Source organism: Amphiura filiformis, chromosome 15, assembly GCF_039555335.1.
Source record: "Amphiura filiformis chromosome 15, Afil_fr2py, whole genome shotgun sequence".
Taxonomy (NCBI): Eukaryota; Metazoa; Echinodermata; class Ophiuroidea; order Amphilepidida; family Amphiuridae; genus Amphiura; species Amphiura filiformis.
The window spans coordinates 19,408,076-19,429,072 of NC_092642.1; the positions used below are offsets into that span (position 1 = coordinate 19,408,076).

Below are 20,997 nucleotides of genomic sequence, written 5' to 3' on the forward strand. Positions count from 1 at the left end.
CAGTGAGAAACCTTCAACGGGACAGTTTTGCTTTAATGTCGTCATTTTTATTTAAAAGAGCATAATCTTACAACCTTTTCTTAGATTATTTCACCACTAATGCTCAAAGATCTATACTTTAATAATATGGAAAACAAAATGAAAACTATTTGGGAAGTACATGCTGTCAAAAGTGTGTGTACCTTAATATCAAGGTCATTATTTCTGCAATATTGTAATATTTCATTGCAAAGTACCGTTCTTTATATTTATTTTCAAGTGTGATTTTCCCTTGAGCTAATGTACATTTTGTATGATTCGAATGTCATTGCTTTTTCACTTAGTTTAAACTATTCTCACCACCAAATGTTAATTTATTTATTGGTTTGTCCGGTATGTCGTAATAGATAGAATGCAAATGATTACTAGTCATAATTTGTGACTTTCTTTCATTCTTTACAGATAATTTGTTACCTTGGTGGCATCATCATCATGGACGTGAAATGGAAGCCAACCTTCGTATGCATTTTCCTTTTGGCTGCACTCGTACTCTCTTGCCATGCTCAAAATCGTAAGTGCCATTAAACTATAAGGGCTGTACAATAACTGTAAGCCATGGGAGGGTCATTTTGGGGGGGGTAAAAAATTTGCAAGCCAAAAGGGGAATCGATTTTTGCACACATTCATTTGCACCGTGTACATGCAAATAAAACACTCTAAAGGCTAAGGAACGATTACTTAAAACGCTTAAATGTGAAAATTTTCCGATTCACCGCGCTCGCAAATTGGGATTTCAAAAAATAAAGGGTGGAAGGGGGGACAACTATTTTTGGCAGGCCGATAAGGGAGCAAGTAATTTATTGCACAGCCCATAAGAGATATCATTTGATATTGAAAAATCATTATTGAGATCATTTTAGTTATATTAATTAAGTAAAAGTCGGGAATTGTAGCTGCAAACAATGTTGGAATTAAATTTTTTTTGATTTGTTAAGCTTTTAAAGGATATCTCACTTTGTGCAATGAGTATTAATACTAATACTTACAATAACAATAACAATAACAATTATAATAATAAACAATAACACAAACAATTGCATTGTACTTTTAGCTTGCCAACAGAATCCTTGTCAGAATGGTGGAAGCTGTCGACATGCCATACTGGCTCCTTACTATGTTTGCTTATGTGTCAATGACTATATGGGACAAGACTGTCAAACGAGATTCGGAGGTAAGAAATTTACACAAAGAAGGGAAGATGATGAGGAAGAAGGATGAGGATGCGGAAAGGAAAAGAAAAGTGCGGAAAAGTTGGGGAACAGGAAGGGGACGAGAGGAGGGAGGAGTGTGAATACAGAAGAACAGGATAGAAAAATGAGATAGATAATAAGAAAATTTGATTATGCTCCCGATCATTATGACGATGCTACTGTTGCTGTTGCTGTTGCTGCTGCTGCTGATGATGATGATGCTAATGATGATGCTAATGGTAATGACAATGATGGTGATGATGATGGTGATGATGATAATTATGATAATGGTGATGTTGATGTTGATGACGGTAATGATGATGGTGATGATGATGATGATGATGATGATGATCATGATGATGACAATGATGATGATGACGACGACGACAGTGATGATGATGGTGATGATGACGATGATGATGATGATGATGATAGTTATAGTGATGGTGATGGCGATGTTGATGATGATGATGATAATGTTGATGATAATGATAATGATAATGATAATGATAATGATGATGATGATGATGATGATGATGATGATGATGATGATGATGATGATGATGATCGTGGTGGTTGTATGAGCAGACATAAACTGGAACCAAAAACGACAACATATTCCTCCCTTCCTATAATGATAATCAATAAAATATAATATTTTTCTTATGATACGGTTTTGTCTTGTTTCAGAGAAAAACTGTGGTGCTAATTCATACACTGAGAGTGGCAATATAACATCTCCAAACTTTCCAAACTCTTATGGTTTCAACGAAAAATGTCTGTACTTAGTGCGAGTACCAGAGGCTGAAACTATCACCTTCGTCTTCACCCAGTTTGACACAGAAGAGTTCAAAGACGATTTGTATATTGCTGAAGGACCGACATTTTATGAAAATAGTTGGGATATAGACACTTATGACCTACCGAATGGATACACACGGTATCACGGGGGACCATTGAATGTAGCGCCTGTTACTTATCAGACCAATCAGCTAACATTATATTGGGAGACGGATCGGAATATAAATGAACCGGGCTTTCACATTTACTACACAAGAGGTCAGTTGTTGTTGTTGTTTTGGTTTGTTGATGTTGTTTTGTTTTTTGTTTGTTTTTGTTGTTGTTGTTTTTAACGGTCGCCCCTTGCGAAAAATGATCATGTCATGTTTTAAAAACACCTCTGTATAGCATTAAGAGATAAGAGGTACAGTTTACTGCATCTGTGTTTGGTTTCTCTGATGATATGATTTTGTTGATGTCATTATCCCCCAGCTTTAGGGGGCATTGCGATTTTGCGATAGTGTATTCTTTTTGTATGTAGGCCTATTGTATACAAGTGGGGGTGTGGGGTGGTTGTGTGTGTGGGAGGGGTGCATGTGCATGTTCCATCTTGGTATGTTGGACAAAATTTAAAGGTTATTCAAATGTCATCAGATGTCATTTTGAGGTCAAGATGACACAACGTCAAGATGGCTGGGACCAAAAACAGAATTAATATATGCCTAATGAAATAAAATGTATTCAATATGGATTTTTGATTTTCATTCCCAATATTCAAACTGAATGATTAGGATTAAGGGGTGGGGTATGAACCTTTGGACAGTATTTATTGTGGTACATTAGAGCACATCAGACATATCGAATTGTATTCTGAACACGAAGAATGTCCTTCTGATATCCAATAATTTTGATTTTGTGAAATTCGCAATGTAATACACAGTTTATGGCAAATGATTAAAAATTGATATTTTTGATATTTAACAGTACTCGAAGTAAACTTTATAAATCTGATAATATGTAATTAAAGTGCATGTAGGTGGAATGAAAAGCCGACGATCAATTGAAAATTTTGACCTTTTGTATTCAAGATATTTATTTTTTTCCCCAAAACACCAAAAACAATTAGGTCTTTTGGGGAAAAAATCAATATCTTCAATATGAAAGGTCAACATTTTCAATTAATCGTCGGCTTTTCCTCCCAGCTACATACACTTTACGAATATATATCATTAGATTTATAAAATTTACTTCGGGGACTGTTATATATCAAAAATGTGAAAAATATCAAATTTTAATAATTTGTCATAAAATTTGTAATCGTAAATTTAAAAAAATGAAAATTATTTGATATCAGAATGACATTCTTCAGAATGCAATTCGATATGTCTCATGTGCTCTCATGTCCCACAAAAATACTGTCAAAACGCTCACAACGCTCATTCCAGATCCCTTAAGCAGTGGCGTAACTTTGGGTCAGGGTGCCCGGGGGCGAAAGTAGTTCGGGTGCCCCTGACCAACATGGTGCAGAGCTAATCAATTTTAGTATTGAAAGCCATAGACCTACCGAATAACTTACTAAGTGTTTCAGATTAAATTTATTTCATGTTTCAATGCAGTTCATGTTAATAAAACAAAATGTTTTCATATTCTCTAAATGTCTTTACTTTGGAGACTCAAGTCACTAGTAGCATATGGCCCAGGGCAAGAATACAAAATACCCCCTCTTCCTAAAACAATTGATATGGGCGCTGAAAATGTGCATAAATACCACTAATTTGGTATTTAATCAAGTTGAATTTAGGTCTTTAAAATGACAATTTATATAGTTGTAACGCCTGGCCAAGCTGCCAAAAAATTTTGTGTTGAAGGGGCACCCAAATGAAGAGTAATTCAATGCATGGTGGGTAAAGGTTTCCACTTCTTTCCTATAACAAAGTACTGTCGTGTCAAAGGCTATCCAGGCTTGGGTGCCCCTTAGCCCGGGTGCCCGGGGGCACGCCCCCCCAGAGCCCATAGGAGTTACGCCACTGCCCTTAAGCAAAAACAGTAGGCCTAATTGATTCTCGATAATTATGGGAAACTTGGTAGAAAACATTTCTTGCAAACTTTCAGCCAATCATGGGCCAGGAAATGTGACCAGATTACTGGTCACAGGCTGTCTTAGTTTGTATTCGGGCTGTGCTTATCCTCTGTGTACAAATTTTTGAAACTGGGCTAATTTTTGGCTTGTCATTTGATATTAGCCGTTCCATAGTTCGTGTAATGAATTAGTTTTCCTAATTTCTCAAAAAACAGTAAATTGGGCTAATAAAATCACTAATCTCATGAACTGGTGGGATGAACTGGCAAGTAAACAAGTAAAGTTGGGTCAAATCATGAAGCTTCGTCTTCGAAAGTAGCCGAATTTTGCAGCCGTGCCATGGTTTAGGTATCTGTATCTGTCTTGTCACGCATAAATCACCATCTCTGGTTGTCGACACGTTGGGGGGTCATGCGCAAGTCGCGTTAAATATTAAAGTGGGCCTTTGAAGTCAGCGCCTTGATGTTGATGGTTTCTATTGGTCTTGAAGGTCTTGACGTCGGGTGCGGTGCGTAGGTTCTGGTCGAGTTGGTTCCATTCGCGAATAGTCTTTGGATAAAGCGAGTGCCTATAACAGTCTTTGCATTTTTTGTGGTGATTATGTTGTAAGATAAGGCCCCCGATTGCCTGGTCCTCCCAGCAAACACAAAACGTTTTCAAAACGTTTCAAATTGGTTTTAGTTTGGTTTCGTTTTTGTAAAACGTTTTAAAAGCTGTTTTAAAAACGCTACCGCGTAACAGTTGGTTTCTTGATTGATGATTGTTTACACCAAAACGTGTTAATAACTAAATTCTAACGTGTGCAAAATGCTAACAAAACAAGCGTTCATATAACGTTTTATTACAACCAAATATTTTCGTAACTTAGGCATTTATTTTGTCATTATTATATTAATCGTATGTTGCCATTCATCATCATCATCATCATCATCATCATCATCATCATCATCATCATCATCATCATTATTATCATCAACACCATCATCATCAACATCATCATTAAGTCAATTGTCAAAATATAGAATTGAAAGTTATTCCTCAAAAAGTATCTATTAAATGTTGTGCAAATATTTCGATGAAATGTATCTTCAACAGACTTTTCTGATATAGGAAAACATGGGCCTTCTACATTCATTGTACTGACCTGCAAAAATAGAGATCAATGAACTTCTAAACCGTTGTCTTGACGTTTGTAATTATGAAAGATCGTAAATTTATTGTTTTTGCAAGCGTTTCAATTATCTTTGCAACCTCGTAGCTCTGCTTTGGCTGCAAAGTGATAACACGGTATGCAAGCAATTCGCGTAGGCCTACTGGGAATGAGACTATACGAACTTGACCCTGAAAAGGGTCTGCGATTTGAAAGTGGTATTTGAACTCCGGGTTTGAACTCAAGTATAGCAACCGGTATAGCGGTTTACAAACATGTTCTTCTTTCACATCGCACTGGACAGCCTGACAGTTATATTATTACATGTATATTTATATTTCAAATCAACTCGTCGCTCTAGATCTGCTGCAGGATTATTATGGAGAAAATACTTAAATGTCTGTGTATAGGCCTATCAGCCTTTCGGTGTTATAAATCTTTGACCAAGCTCGGGGACCAAATGTTCTTTTGGAATGTATTGTAGGTTTTTTGCCGATTTGTTTCTGCATTACACTCTCATGACTCAGAGCTGACTTTATAACTGTTGCAAATCGGATACTGTAATATTTTCCAAAAAAGTGACATTTTCGGGTAAGTTAAAGTATATTTTAGACTTTTATCATAATCAAAACAGGTAGACACCCGGGGTAGACAAATATACATGTTTGATGTTGCAGCCTGCAGCCAGTAAGAAGTAACTTAACAATGGCCTATAGGAACATGGAGCTGTTGGGGTCATACGTTAGCTAATGGTGTAAGTTTATCGGCCTTGGCTGGTGTATAACAACATACGGCTTCATGTTTTACTACAGAGTTTACGTCTGACTCCAATCACAAAACATTATCACGGATCATGTACGGATGTAACCATAACGTCGCATCGCTTGCTGCAGTAGTAAAGTAGTAAAGAATTATTGTTCAACTGTTTTTCGATACAATTTTTAACGTTATATTGGCGTTTTTAAAACGTTACTAAAACGCTTGCAAAACGCCACATTTTACGTTTTTAAAACGTAAATATTGAAACGTATTTGTAACCAAACTGATATGTTTTTTTAACGTTATAATGGCGTTTTTTTAACGTTACATGAAAACGTTACTAAAGCGTATTCAAAACTCCACACTTTTCCGTTTTTAAAACGCAATATTGAAACGTTTTCCAAACCAAAGTGAAACGGGTTTTTAACGTTATAAAAACGTATTTTGGCTAGCTGGGCTGGGTTGACTGGATGAATTTGTATCACGAAGATGACATTTGATGTTACTTGGTATGTACCCGTGAGTTTCTTTGTAGATGGTCGTCAAGCGGAATTTGGTCCTACGGTCCTGAAGAGGTTCCCACTCTAAATCAGCAAGAATTTTAGTGATACTGGACTCCCTGCTGTAGTCGCCAACAGTAAACCTGGCAGCTCTTTTTTGGATTCTTTCTAACTTATCCCCATCTGATTTGTGCTGTGGATCCCAGATCCCGGAGCAGTACTCTAACTTGGGTCTTATCAGGGACTTGTAGGCAATAGACTTAGTGCTGTTGTTGCAGTAATATATGTTTCTCTTCAGCAAGCCCAGCATTTTATTAGCCTTGGTAACAGTTTGATTGATGTGAGTAGACCATTTCAAATCATTGCTAAGTTCAACGCCGAGGTACGGGTGATGTTTCACCTCCTCGAGGATATGGTGACCCATCTTGTAATTCTTGGTAACTGGATTCCTCTTGTGAGTGACTCTCATACTGAAGCACTTGGAAGAATTAAAAGACATCTGCCAGTCTCTCTCCCATTTGACTAAAGCATCAAGATCTTCTTGGAGTTTCTCGAATCCTCGGTGGATTGTATTCTGTTGTAGAGAATACAATCGTCCGCAAAAAGTCTGACCTTTGAGTGAACTTTTGACGGCAAATCATTAATGTATGCCAAAAACAGTAGGGGTCCCAAGACTGTACCTTGGGGGACCCCCGACGTAACACTAGCTCTGGTGGACGAAACTCTTTCCAAAACCACCTGCTGGTGACGACAAGTAAGGAAAGACTCAAGCCACTTCAATGTGTTGTTTCTAATTCCCATATGGTGAAGCTTCATCAAAAGACGTTGGTGGGGCACTGAATCAAACGCCTTGCTGAAATCCATAATAATTAGGTCCGCCTGGCCTTTATCATCCAAAATCTTAACAAGGTCATCAACAAGAGCAGATAATTGAGTGTCACAAGAACGTCCTTTACGAAAACCATGTTGCACGTCAACCAATATGTGATGTTGATCAAAATGATTCATGATGTGGTGATGCAGGATATGCTCCAAAATCTTACATGGAATTGATGTCAACGAAATTGGTCTGTAATTTCCAGGGTTACTTCTATCGCCTTTCTTATGAAGCGGAGTTACGTTAGCATCAAGCCAGGCATCAGGTAAACATCCCGAATCAAGCGATTTTTGACAAATCTTGGTTAACACAGGAGCTATTGAAGAGGCGCAAACTTTCAAAATCTTCGCTGGTATAGCGTCTGGGCCCGAAGCTTTATTTGGATTCACATCTTGCAAAAGTTTCTCAACACCATGCGTGTCAACGACAATATCTGGTAAATCAGGAAAATCTGAGTCCGTCATATTAGGGAAATTATCTTTGTCCTCATCGGTAAATACTGAACAAAATTGGTTGTTAAGCACATTAGCTTTGTCTTTAGCAGAGCAGACTTTGGTACCATCAGAAGAAGTCAAAGATGAGACGCCAAACACCTCCTGCCTCTTTGATTTGATGAAATTCCAGAACGGTTTAGTGTTGTTACTCTCTAGACTACCGCCGATGATATCATGAACATACTCTCGCTTTGCTTTTACGGATTTTACGGTCTGTTTGTCTCACGAAAATGTTTGAAGGCATCCCAGGCAGCTGTGGAGCCATGTTTCTTTGCTTTATTATAAAGGCGTTTCTTTTTACAAATATCTTTCTTAATTGAATTGTTGATCCACGGTAACTTCCATCTTGAAGAAGTCATTTTGGAAGGCACAAATTCATCCATAGAATTCAGGATAACTTGATTAAATTCAGTCACAAGTTCATTAACAGTCTTAGCGTTTATATAGTGTGGAGTCAACTTCTCGTCGAAAGACTTAATCTTTTCCCCCTATGTCGTCAAACTTGGCTTTCTTGTAGAGAAAAATCTTGCGTTTGACTGGTCGAACTAACTTTGGTTTCACAGAAGCATTCACAATCACCGCTTCATGGTCGCTAATACCAGGAATAACCACCACGCTTTCCACAAAAGATGGCGAGTTCGTGAAGCACAAATCAAGAATACTGTCTAGTCTAGTTGGCTCTTTCACTTGTTGATGTAAATTTAAATCAAGCGCAATTTCCAGCATTGCTTTGCTGGGTCCAGCATAGCGACCTCCCGGCTTGAACTTGAAAATTTCCCAATCGACATCCGGAAGGTTGAAATCTCCCAACAACCACACTGAAGCTTGAGGTGGAATTTTACTAAGAGCACTATCAAGCTGTTTCACATAGTCAGTATTGGTAACTTGCGAACAGTAGAAAACTCCCACATACATAGGCGTCATTCCCTGCATGCGAATGCTTACCCATAGGCTTTCTGTTTCTGTCATAAGGTCCGTCTCCTCATTAGCAATGAGATTGTCTTTAATAGCGATGAAAACACCCCCATGTGAGTCGCCACCACTCCTATCATTTCTGAAGACTTGGTAGCAAGATGGGATTACTTCACCAGTGGCAATATTACTATTAAGCCACGATTCTGTACCTGTAATAACGTCCGGGTTTTCTGTGTCGAGCATCACCAGAAAACGGTCATTTTTTGCTTTAACACTCTGGCAGTTTATGTTTAGAAACTTGATGGGCTTGCACTTAGATTTCTGCTTGGCTTTACTTTCTTGACTAGCAGAACGCTTGGGGCTAGAAGTAGGATGGTGAACATCTCTAAGCTCCAGGTTTTCAAGGTTTAAAGGAATCCATGCTAGTATCAGGCGATGCAGCCAATGGGTCAAATGGGTTTGATAAATCAAAACTGTCTGTAAAGTCAAAAAAGGATGAGGCAAAATTTGGAATGCCACATGCGGTACAAATCCAGGTGTAAGAAACATGATTTTGTAAAGCTTCAAACACTTCGTCACTCAAATTCAAACATTGTTTATGATACCATACACTGCAGCCTTCACATTCGATGGCTTGTTGCTTCCATTTCACAGCCTTGTTACAAACACCACACGGGTACTTGGGGCATATGGACCAGGGTTGATGTTGATATCCCCAGATAACATTAACATGAGCAAACTCAGATGGGTGGTACTATTCAAGTTCTTAATGGCAAAACGGTTGTTGTGGCTTGTTGATGACAAAAGAGAAAAATGGAACAGACTCACCGGCATGTCTTCAGTGATGTTTAACGTTGAATCAAAAAAGGATGGACACGCCCAATGTTCTAAATCCAATATGGTGGGCGGGTTGAGTTGTACAGCTGATGAGATGTCCAGAGGCACTACAATCTTCTTTAAAAAGCACATATATGTCAAAACAGCTAATGAAATGCGTAGATTCCCCATAATAAAATGATATCCAGGCACAAAACAGCGATTAAAATATCCAAAGACTTAGCGAAAGTTAAAAAGTTCACTAAATTTTATACACGACGAGTATACAGTACATCAAAATGGCCGACGGTATGCGAAAATTTACAACACTGTGTTACATCAAAAATGTCCAAAATAACTCGAAGAATAGTTAAAAGGGCAAAAATGCACGGCCCAGCGTAAGCTTGGAACAGTTAAAAGTCAGATTATGAACTCAGGAAACTTAGATGGCTGAACATATCATTAAAAAACTTAGATTAAAAAAGATAGCCCGGAGCTATCTGAAAATGCGACTTGCACGGACGATGACCGAACCCCTTTGTGACATAGGTACATGCCAGGCAACACAATACATATTTACATAGAAATTTAAAAGAACAGGTAGGTCAAGGAAACCTACATTTAAATATGTTGTCTATACTTAGTGATGGTGATGAGACACTCGCACATGGAATTTTAGAGGGATTTTGATAGCAGTTCCACATAGAAAAGCTGCTATCATCATGAGATTTAAGATCTAGAAACACCACCAAAATGCTGTTTTGTTAGCTGAATCTTTTTGATGAAAGTCAATCTTAGACAAGATGTAACTTTGCTACGGAAAGTGTTATTGACAAAAAGGTTTTCAGTTTTGGCTTTCTTTCCAAAGTTGTAATTTATTGTAATCATCATTTTGGGGTAAATTTTGAAAGATGATTAAAAATAAGCCATTAAATGTGTGATTTGCTTCACAGCAACGCCCTCAATTTTTTCGAATTTCTACTTTTTGCATCATAAGCCCTTTTGCAATTTCAGAACAGAGTGCATTGTGGGTAATATCCATGAAAAGAATTGGAGATAAACACGGTGACTTATGCAGTATATTTCAATGGGAGTGAACTTCGCACTTGCATATATACTAACAAAGTATTTATTGTGATTGTTTCAAATGGCTGATCTTGTAAAGACAAGAAAAATCACAGGGGATTCCTTTGAGTCGCAGTTCATTCACACGGCCGTCAATGGGGGAGATTGGTTCTGTTTATCTCTTGTCGAAGAACTGTATGACGATGTGAGAGTATGCGCAGTTGCAATTTTCCGAAATTGCAAAAGGGCTTATTGTAATGGCCATTGGTGTACATTCGTCTGAAATATAATATGTCTTGATAATCATGATAATTCTAATCGGCGAGCTAAATACACGCATTGTAGGTGCTGGAATGAAATACCAATTTTCTTTGTTTTACCTCATTTGTTTGGCTCGAAATTAAAAGGGGCCAATGCGATCAGTAGCTATCAGTGAAAACTAACATTTAAATAGGAATCTATTTTTTATGCAAATCACACATAGCTTTAAAGGAGTATTTCATGGTCCTAGCATCCTCCTTTTGTGGCATTTTTCAGTAGATACCCATAAAAAAAAACTTATTCCCAAAATTTCAGTTGATTCTGATTTTGTGTTTGTGAGTTTATGGATGATTGTCACTTTGTTTTAATTATGTGTCATGGTGTACCAGAACGTTATGGGTTTCCAGTGGTATAAAATTCTCAACTTTTTTGACTAGTGGGGGATGAGGTTGTGGATCACAAAATGCCCAAATAGGAATTCATGAATTATGTTATATTCTGTCAGTTGGGGTTTTCCATTTATTGACCATTGTTCCATTCTTTTGACCATCTATCAAAATGTCCTCTCCATTTCTATTTCTATCAATAACCATTACTTTAGTCTTCTTGGCATTTATAGATGAAGGCCTTTCTCCTCACTGGCTTACTTTATGCATTTCAAAAGGGCCAGCAGTTCCTCTCTACTGCTGCATACTAAAACTAAAAATCTATTTTTTATACTATTGCCGAAATGTTGTTTATTCAACAGAAACTGATCCGTGTTGGCAACACCAATGTCAGAATGGAGGGGAATGCCAAGCAGTGGACGGTGAAGAATATCAATGTAGATGTCCTGTTGGATGGAGTGGAAGACTCTGCAATTCTGGTAAATTCTTTATCTTTTTGTTGTTGTTGGTTATATGCTATATGCAGGCATTTGTGTCTAGATTTTAAAGGTAAGTGGTCAATCACTCGCTAGCATTCTGCTAGGCGTTGGTCAATCACTCGCTAGCACGGTGCTAGGTGAGTGGTCAATCACTCACTAGCATGGTCACTCACTCGCTAGCCTAGTGCTTGGCAAGTGGTCAAATGATGCTAGGACAGCAGGCCTCAAATTTTTATTTTTGGGGGCACCCATTTTCAAGGCCACAGAGTAAAGACAAAGAAGTGATGAAAAATGCATTGAAGTGGACAAAGATCTGGGCACCAAGGCCAAAACTAAAAAAGGGCAGGCAATGGCCTTGATGGCCTCACTGCAATTCGAGCCCTGGTTAGCATCGTAACTGTGAGTGATAGTCTTTACTAAATATTTGACATGTATATACAATATTACTGGTAGACTCAACCATCAGCTTCAGAACATAAGCATGCAACCGCATTCAAGTATCTGAGTCGTCTATTTCATATTACTGAGATTAAAATTTATTTTCAAAGTAATCTTTTAACTAAAAAGCTGTTTCAAGGGCAAGTACCCTTAAGTAAGTTCTGCCAGATTAGCATAAAGACCAGTACTATCAGGGGTAGCGCTAGGTTGCTCTTTGGGGTCCCGGACCCACCAAAATAGAGTTCGGACCCCCTGTTTTTAAATTTTCTGCAAGTTCAGGGTCCCCCAGTTTTTCAATCTAGCGCTATTGCAGACATACTATTTATGCTGCATTTGTGCAACTCGGACTCACCAAACTCTACTTCGGACCCCCTACTTTTTCATTTTCTGCACATTAGGGGGTCCCTGCGGACACTGGAGTGTTTAGGTCTAGCACTACCCCTGATGCAAGTATTTCATCTTCTCATCTATTACCCCTTATTTCCAGGAGCAATTTTGGTTCGTCAAACTGCTATCAGCCTTATCTCTGGTAATCCATTGTTTGAAGGACGAAACAGACATGGCTTTGAATTCAACCTGGCTGTGTATCCAGGCAATTCCGCCAATTATAATATCATTGGTACCAATCTATGGCAAGTCAACCTCTTTCTTAGCAACCAACAGGATGGTCAGGGGGAACGCATCTCAGAGACCACGACTCAGTTATCTAGTGAGCAAATGAGTGCGTCATGGATTCCACCAAACACAATGAACATCGGCAACATCCAGACGTTTCTAGATCTTAACCAAGTCACATGCCAGGGGCAGAAATTTGTTTGTGCAAGTATTGATCGAGGAGTAAATCCATCAGTGAATTTCTACATGCAGGGTACTCCCACTAATACCTCTCTAGTTGGATGTCAACAAGTTAGCTGTACAGGTAAGCTTGTATTATGTCCTTATTGGGGCAAAAAACATAATTACCGAAACATGATATTGGAATATCAGAGTTGATATCCATACACCTGCTGTGGAAGACATGGCCGTAATCTCACACACAGGGGGTGTAGATTTCAAATGGAGTCACACATGCAGGTATCCCCATTTGAATTACACACTCACTGTGTGGAAGATTAAGGCCATGTCTTTCACAGGGAGTGGATTTCAACTGGAATAGCCCATGTTTTTGCTCACAATTTTGCATTGGTATTATTTTTATAACAAAGAATTTAACATTTAAAAAATGTCATCTAAAAATAACTTTCTAAAATCAAAATTGGCCAAAATCTCACAGAAAAAAAAGCCCACAACAATGAGGCGAAGCCGAGTTGTTTTACACCAAAAGTAATGATATCCCCTGTGTTATATGAGACGATATGATGCATGACAGTGGCTAAAAACGCCTTTATTCTCATTCTTACACACTTCAATTCAAATAAAAATATTAATCATAAGTATACCAAATTTTAATCAAATTAAATCTTACATTTTACAAGGAATTACCTAGGGGTTAGAATCGATCAATCCTGTTGTTGCTATGCACCGCCGATTGGTTCAAATAGCGATTATGATGAGTATCATGTCGACTTGTATATGCGTCGAACCTTGTTATATCGTGTCATATCACATGGCTAAGAACCAATAAGATTGCAGGAACTTCCTACAATATCAAGTGTTTAAGAATTAAAATTAATATTTTATTAAAAGGCTAGTCTTGATTAAATTATCTAACAAGCGTCATGTAGTTAAACTTGCAAACGTCCCTAATAAAAGAAGCATTATTTAATATTTGTGGGGATTTTTAAAACCTAAGGGTTTAAAAGGAAATTCAAAAACCAACCAACCGACGACCCAATCTTCCCATGCATTTTTCCCACTTGAGTGCAATACAACAATTTTTTGCCTTATTGCTGTCTTTCTTCAACAGGTGTTAGAATTGTAACAACTCAGCTGGTTTGGAAGACCCAAAATGCTCTACGAGAAGGATTTGAGTCGCAAAACGTCCAGTTTGACATTCGTATGATGCCAGACCAACAAAGTGGCAGTGTCTCTGGTAGCGCACTTTGGGTAGTAAAACTCTATGGCAACACACTACCTGATGGGTCTGGAACTCGAGTCCAAGAACAGACTCTTGTTCTTACGCCTCCTAACTCACAGCGTGCTGTTACACCAGGGCTTCAGACGACACTCTCAGATATCACTACAATAAGAAATATGCTGGGCTTGGCGTGTGCAGAAACGCCCAGTATATTTGTGTAGAAGTACAGAAGAATCCAAATTCCAATCCAGATTATACGCTTTCTGGTGACTTGACGGATTGTGTGGAATTACCATGCAGGGGTGAGTCTTGGCTAGCAATGAAATAAAAGGGAGAATGTGTATTCTGTCATGTTTGACATGGCCTATGGAGAGAATAATCTACTCCGGGTAAGTCCGGGTTGGGGTTCTTGTGTGTTGTTTGAATTTCAGAGGTATGGAGATTGACTCCATAATCATTAAAATTGGAAGTATTGTAACCATGCTGACTGCTGACTACGTATATGGTAGAGACGGCAATGACTACCTCGCGTTGCACACTACCAGTGCGTCACACATAGGCAATAGAGCACCATATTACATTGCCTGGCTCTGGTCGCATGACAGAAACTGTTAAAGCATGGGTGGAGGAGTTTAGTATTTTAGGATTGTGGTATTATTTATTTATTTGTTTATATTAAATTCATGTCTACTGAATGATAAATTGCTGCCTTGTGTGATACGACCTCAAACCAGTGATAGTTTTTGTATTGCATCAACAAACAGGATAACTAATAATGTTTCATCATTTTCATATTTCACTCTTGAGTGATATATTTCTAATTTTTCCCTTGTGTGTATTATACAGGTGTGAACATTATAGACACATCTCTTGAGATTGAAACTGGCAACCCTCTTGTTGAAAGATCAGTACGCCACAGCTTGCGCTATGATCTTCTCATCGAACCAGACCCAACAGGTGGCGCCGCAATCGGTACTGAGCTGTGGGGTGTAACACTATATGCAAGCAGCGGGTCTGGTAGCACACGTGTGAGTCCAACTGTCAATGTCTTTCTTACTCCGAGTCAAAGTGGAACAACTCTGCGCCACCAACCACTGCAAGGATTCAAAATATGGAAGCTAACCTGGACCTCCAGGGTGTTCTTTGCAACCAGTTGGTAACAGTGTGTGCTGTCTTAAGCAAGAATCCGTTAGCAAGCCCAAGTTACACATTTGAGACTGATTCTAATGATCCTGCTTTAACTGCGTGCACCAATGTCAATTGCAGAGGTGGGTGAAAAATTTATTTTATGATGTTAATTAATACTGTGCATTTTATACTGCATGCTTATTTGATTGAAAGTATAAACTAAAGCTATGAAAGTAAACAATAATAAAGGAAGGCACAATAAATGAACAAGATCAGTGCTATAACACCTTTTTGTGAGGATGTCCAGTTTCACCATGTGCTATTTGACACATAGTTGACTCCCACTCCTTAACTATGTATTAAGTTTCATACCGCATAAACCGGTATGCCTATTCCTTTTGATTTGGGAGGCAAAAATGTACATTGAATTATGGTTTCTATGTATTTTTACAATGTGTAAAATTCTGTGCAATATTGTCTGTTAATTTGGAATATACTCAATCAATCAATCACTCAATCAATCACATTGAAAAGGTTTCTAATTCTAGCTTTGTGAAGTTGAAGTTGGGCAAAGCAGCTTTTAAAAACAATATCAAGGAGAGGAAGACTAGCTCTTGTTAAAATTTGACACAAAACGGAAACAAAATCTCTTCATTTCCTGGCAACAGTGAAATATGTCAACATGGAGACATAAACATGAAAACAATCTGTCTTTCAATGAAAAGTTTGACTCAAAAGTATCACACTATTGAATAAATCATGTTCTTTGTATTCTTCTGTTGAAGTGCCAAATCAGAATAAAAGAGGATTGTCATTCAAGGTCGTAGGGGTCAATAGCAACAATAACACACTGCAATAGAGGGTCAAGTGCAAACGATATTTGCCGTTTTTAATATTTCAAAATAAATATTTACATGTTAAATTTTCATGACTGTATTTGAAACCAGTATGTAAAATGTGATCTTAGTACCAACATGGCAAGTATTGGTGTGTTGGAATATATTACTTGCTCTCTGAAGGGGAAATAATTAACATTAAACAAGTGACTTATTGAAGGTGCATTCCACTGCAGTGTACATTGTACAGCAAAGATAAGGTTATATGCTGTGGGTGTACACATTTTTTGATGTACTTCGGTATAGAATGAAAATATTCTGGATCTTTGTTGTGGTTTTGAGTTTTTAGTCTCTAATATGGCTTGTGTGGAATGTATACACTTTCAGTGCTATACACAGATAAAAAGTTTGGCAAATTTTGACTGATGCTTACCAAAAACTATTAAAATGCCAATTGTGTCGATATATAGCACTGTCAGATTACCAGTACTGTTTGTTCAGATTAAGGCTGTTTAGTGTTAAGATTAAGGTCATTGTTGGGTTTAGTATTAAGTTTGGGATTAAGTTCTTGACTAGTCCATCTGCCTGTAGAACAGGGTTATTTCTGTTGCTTGTTCAGGAAAATAATCTAACTTTATGATCATATCAAACTATGCATTTTATAAGACCAAAAAGTATTTTATTTTACCCATTTTCACCAAAAAATTGTTCAATTTGACTACTTGTGCATAATGTTTCAAAAAGAATGAATAAAATATGATGCTTTGCTATGTTCCCTCTTAAGGATTTTCCACTTGAGACAATTTGGTACTTTAATTTTGCCTCAAAATTGGCCCAATGAGCCACAAAAATCTAAATTCTTGTTATTATTTTCATTATTTTTTCTAAAAAAATTAATCTGCATCAATTTCTCAACTTGTTGGGCCATTGGGCTATTCCATTTGAAATTTATACACCCCATAAGGAAGACATAACCTTAATCTTCCACACAGGGAGTGTAGACTTCAAATGGAACCACCAAATTAGGAAAATTAAGATCATATATCTTCCAGGGGCTAATTTGTGGATTTCAAATGGAATAGCACATTGAGGGCCACATGGCATTAGTAGGAACATTGGTACGTACCCTCTTACTTCAATTTTGGTTGTCAGGTGGACAAGGGCCCCTGGACAAGTGTCAGCTAATGGGGCCACACAATATTGGTAAAATCCTTGTGAAATGGTTATTTGTGGACATCCATATCAAAACGATGCACTTGTCGGCTGCTATATGTATCTCTTTTTACATAATAAGCTAGGAATAAATACCAGACTCATCTCAAGTGGAGGTCAGTTCAAATCATCCCCAAGTCACATGGTTTAGGAATACAGAGAACATTAGCTATTATATGAAATGAGACACATGTTGCACCCGCCAAGTGAATCGTTTTGATATGGATGTACACATTTTATTCACTAATTGTCAGCACTTTGTAACATATCATATGGTATTCTTCAAATTTCTATATTTTTGTTCACAGGTGTAACCATCACTAACTTAAATGTTGGCCTCCTCACTGGAAGCCAATTCCAATATGGCGACCCAAATCACGACTTCTCAATTTTCTTCACCGGTCTCGTCGACTCCACTGGTGCATCCATCACCGGCTCAGGCCTTTGGGAAATGAGCGCATACCTCGGCACCGACCCAGATGGTAACGGTCAGCGACTCGTAGAGACGCAATTTAACCTGACCCCTGCGCAGCAAGCCATGGCAGCTACGGCAGGAGCTACTTTGACATTTGGGTCTTTAGCAGGGAACATGGATCTCAGCAGGATCACAGGATGTACACAGTTTTCTTATTTTTGTGTGGATTTGCGGAAAGCAGATGCTCCCAATCCAGATTTCACGCTCTCTGAACCTGTCAGACATTGTATTCGGGCTTCTTGTGATGGTAAGATTAGAATTTTGATGATGATCAAAAGACCAGTTTTGTAATTCCTGATAGCCTTTGCAAGTTTATCCGAGAATACATTATCATCAATATGCACATCATTACGGCATAGTTCCAATTGTGTACAAAGTGACGACCTTACATCGACAAAGATGTATTTTGCAAAGAAATCTGGGAGTTATGTAAAGGTGAATTGCATTGATATGAGCAAAAAGGGGACTGGATCATTTCTGCGTATTTATAAAAGGCCAGGGGATTCATCATTATTACAAATTTTTGAAGAAATCAAAGACCCCTAGGAGTAAAAAATGGAAAGGGTAATGATTGACAGACACAGTGTAAATCATTGGCAAAATTAATTTTTTTAGTCGCACCTCATGCTCTTAATCTTTTTTTAGGTCAAGGGTGTTTTTACTATTATGCACTATATGCAGCGAACTAGAGTTGGGCGACTAAGTCGCCAATAGTCATTAGTCGCGACTATTACTGGTAGTCGCGACTACGACTATTGAAAACCAAAAGTCGCCAAATGGAACTATATTTAAATGTTACAAAATCATGTTAAAAGCGCCAGATATCTGCACGAAAACCAACCAAATACTTACATATAAACTGTGAAAATGTGATAAAAACATTAGTCATTGTCTTACCAATAGTAACACTATACAAACAATAATCATAAAGTCTATAAATCATCATTAGATTGGTCTTGTTGACTTTTTATTGTAAATTTGCACCAAACTTTCACCCGATTTTTTGGTCCAATTCTAACCACAAATAGTCGCGACTATAGTCGTAGTTGTGACTATTTGCTGTCGACTAGGAAAAAAGTGATAGTCGCCCAACTCTACAGCGAACCATTGTTGAAGTTATTTCACATATATGTTCAAAAAACTCCAAAGAAAGAATGGGATCATATATGTGATGCGATCAAGCAAAATCAAGGAACTCAGAAATATTAAATTTTCAGTTTCTTATTGGATAGTAATAAGCATTTATAAAGCTGGATTTTGAAGAAAACTCCATTGAAAATGAACAATCAGTTCCAAAGATATGAGCAATTAAAGAGTTTCCAAAACAATAGGAAACAACATGAAATATTTGCTTTGTTTGGCTATATCTCAAAATCAATATTTGCGAGTTCAGACTGATTTTGCTTCATCGCATCACATACTGTTGAAATATTTTTTGTTCATTTTGTATGATAATGTCATGAAGTAATAAATTAAAAACAAACAAAAAAACATTGTGATGAAGATATTTCAATTTTATGCAATTTTATCGTCGTATCAATGTCTTCATTATTTGTTTAGACCTCCAAATGTTCGTTCTATTTATACGTAAAACAGCCATTACTTTTTGCCTGAAGACTGACTGTAAAGTGTGCTGAGGTTTGTGGGTTTATGCCTGTGCACAGAGCTCTATAAATCACTGTGCTTTTTTTTTAAAGATGTCTCAATCAGAACAAGATAACTTTAAACGTTAATAATTTCCATACATTTTTACAAACACTTTCAACTTTTTCATGAAAAAAATTAAATCCCAAAATAAGATGACTCGGTCATTCAGGCATGCACAGTAAAAAAGTTTTGATTTACGTCGTTATTTTCTGTCGTTGAGCGCAAATCCACCCATAAATCATACCTATGAGTGGAGCCCTCAGGTGATAATAGAGCTGCCAATTGCAGACCTTTGTGATGATTACCTGGTACCGCATTTTCTTTTACCTATTCCCATTATATCACTTAAAGGTCATTTTTCAATCTGTCCAAAACTTTGAAGGATGGGTTATTCTTAGCTAACAATGGCTTTGGCATGTCAATTTGGCATGGGGAAAATACTGTATAATAAATGAATCCTGGGAAATGAATCCAAGCATTTTATTTTACACAAAGTCAATTCAATACCACGCGGGGACTGAAATATGGCCTAAAAATGACGGTATTGCCCTTTTCCAACCATGAAATCAATAAAATATTTGTTGTGTACAAAATATTATTCAATATATTATTTAAATATAATTATGTTTTGTTTTTGCAGTGTTTAATCCATGTGTATCCAACCCATGTTTCAACGGAGGGACATGTACTGGCTCTGATGGGAGTTACGTATGTACCTGCCCACAGCAGTACACCGGACCAAGGTGTAATATAGGTAAGTCATTGGGCTTACACTATACAGTTGAAATCCATACACCCCCTATTGAAGACATGACATTTTCCTCTCACACAGGGAGTATGTATTTCAAATTGAGTTACCTGAATGGGTGATTCCATTTGGAATCTACACCCCCTATGTGCGACATTAAGGTCATGTCTTCCATAGGGGGTGTATGGATTTCAGCTGGAATAACCCATTTGCATTGGTGCCTCATATGGTTGTCCAACTACTTGCAGTCTATAGTCCATTTGTCTTCCTCGAGATAGCAGCATCCGCATGTGATACATGCAATCAAAGGTGGTGCATCTGAAACACACTACAGATAAACCCCCTTTGATCATTATTGTATAACATGTGGATGCTACTGTCTCATGAAAGCCAAATGGACTATTATACCAGTCCTGGTGGGTAACCAGCCTGGGCATGCCAAGAGTTAAAAGCCCTGTCACTGCATGAGAATTTTGTTGTGAGATACAGCATCCAAAAAGGACATTTTCATTATTTTTCTATCCCAATTTTGCCTGGAAATATTTTACTAAGGGTGTACTGTGCCCCCTGCTTATGTCATTATATCAAATAAATTAACAAATTACAGAAAATAAACTTGTTAGAGAGTGTGGTAAAATGATGTTGTTGTTCCAGTGCAAAATTGATTTAGGGATCACTGGTGACTAACCTATAGGTGGCAAGACT

The 20,997-nt window shown here is 37.7% G+C and overlaps 1 protein-coding gene across 1 annotated transcript in view; it reads left to right on the plus strand.

The window, feature by feature from the left end:
• LOC140170766 (uncharacterized) overlaps positions 1 to 20,997 on the plus strand; it is a 62,951-nt gene that overhangs the window by 19,073 nt on the left and 22,881 nt on the right. The window contains exons 2-11 of the mRNA XM_072193992.1: positions 442 to 550; positions 1,091 to 1,210; positions 1,920 to 2,288; positions 11,675 to 11,791; positions 12,717 to 13,148; positions 14,136 to 14,453; positions 15,093 to 15,235; positions 15,268 to 15,514; positions 17,731 to 18,144; positions 20,185 to 20,298. Of these exons, the coding sequence (XP_072050093.1) occupies positions 472 to 550; positions 1,091 to 1,210; positions 1,920 to 2,288; positions 11,675 to 11,791; positions 12,717 to 13,148; positions 14,136 to 14,453; positions 15,093 to 15,235; positions 15,268 to 15,514; positions 17,731 to 18,144; positions 20,185 to 20,298 (2,353 nt within the window). The 5' untranslated portion in view covers positions 442 to 471. The remainder of the gene's footprint in view (positions 1 to 441; positions 551 to 1,090; positions 1,211 to 1,919; positions 2,289 to 11,674; positions 11,792 to 12,716; positions 13,149 to 14,135; positions 14,454 to 15,092; positions 15,236 to 15,267; positions 15,515 to 17,730; positions 18,145 to 20,184; positions 20,299 to 20,997) is intronic.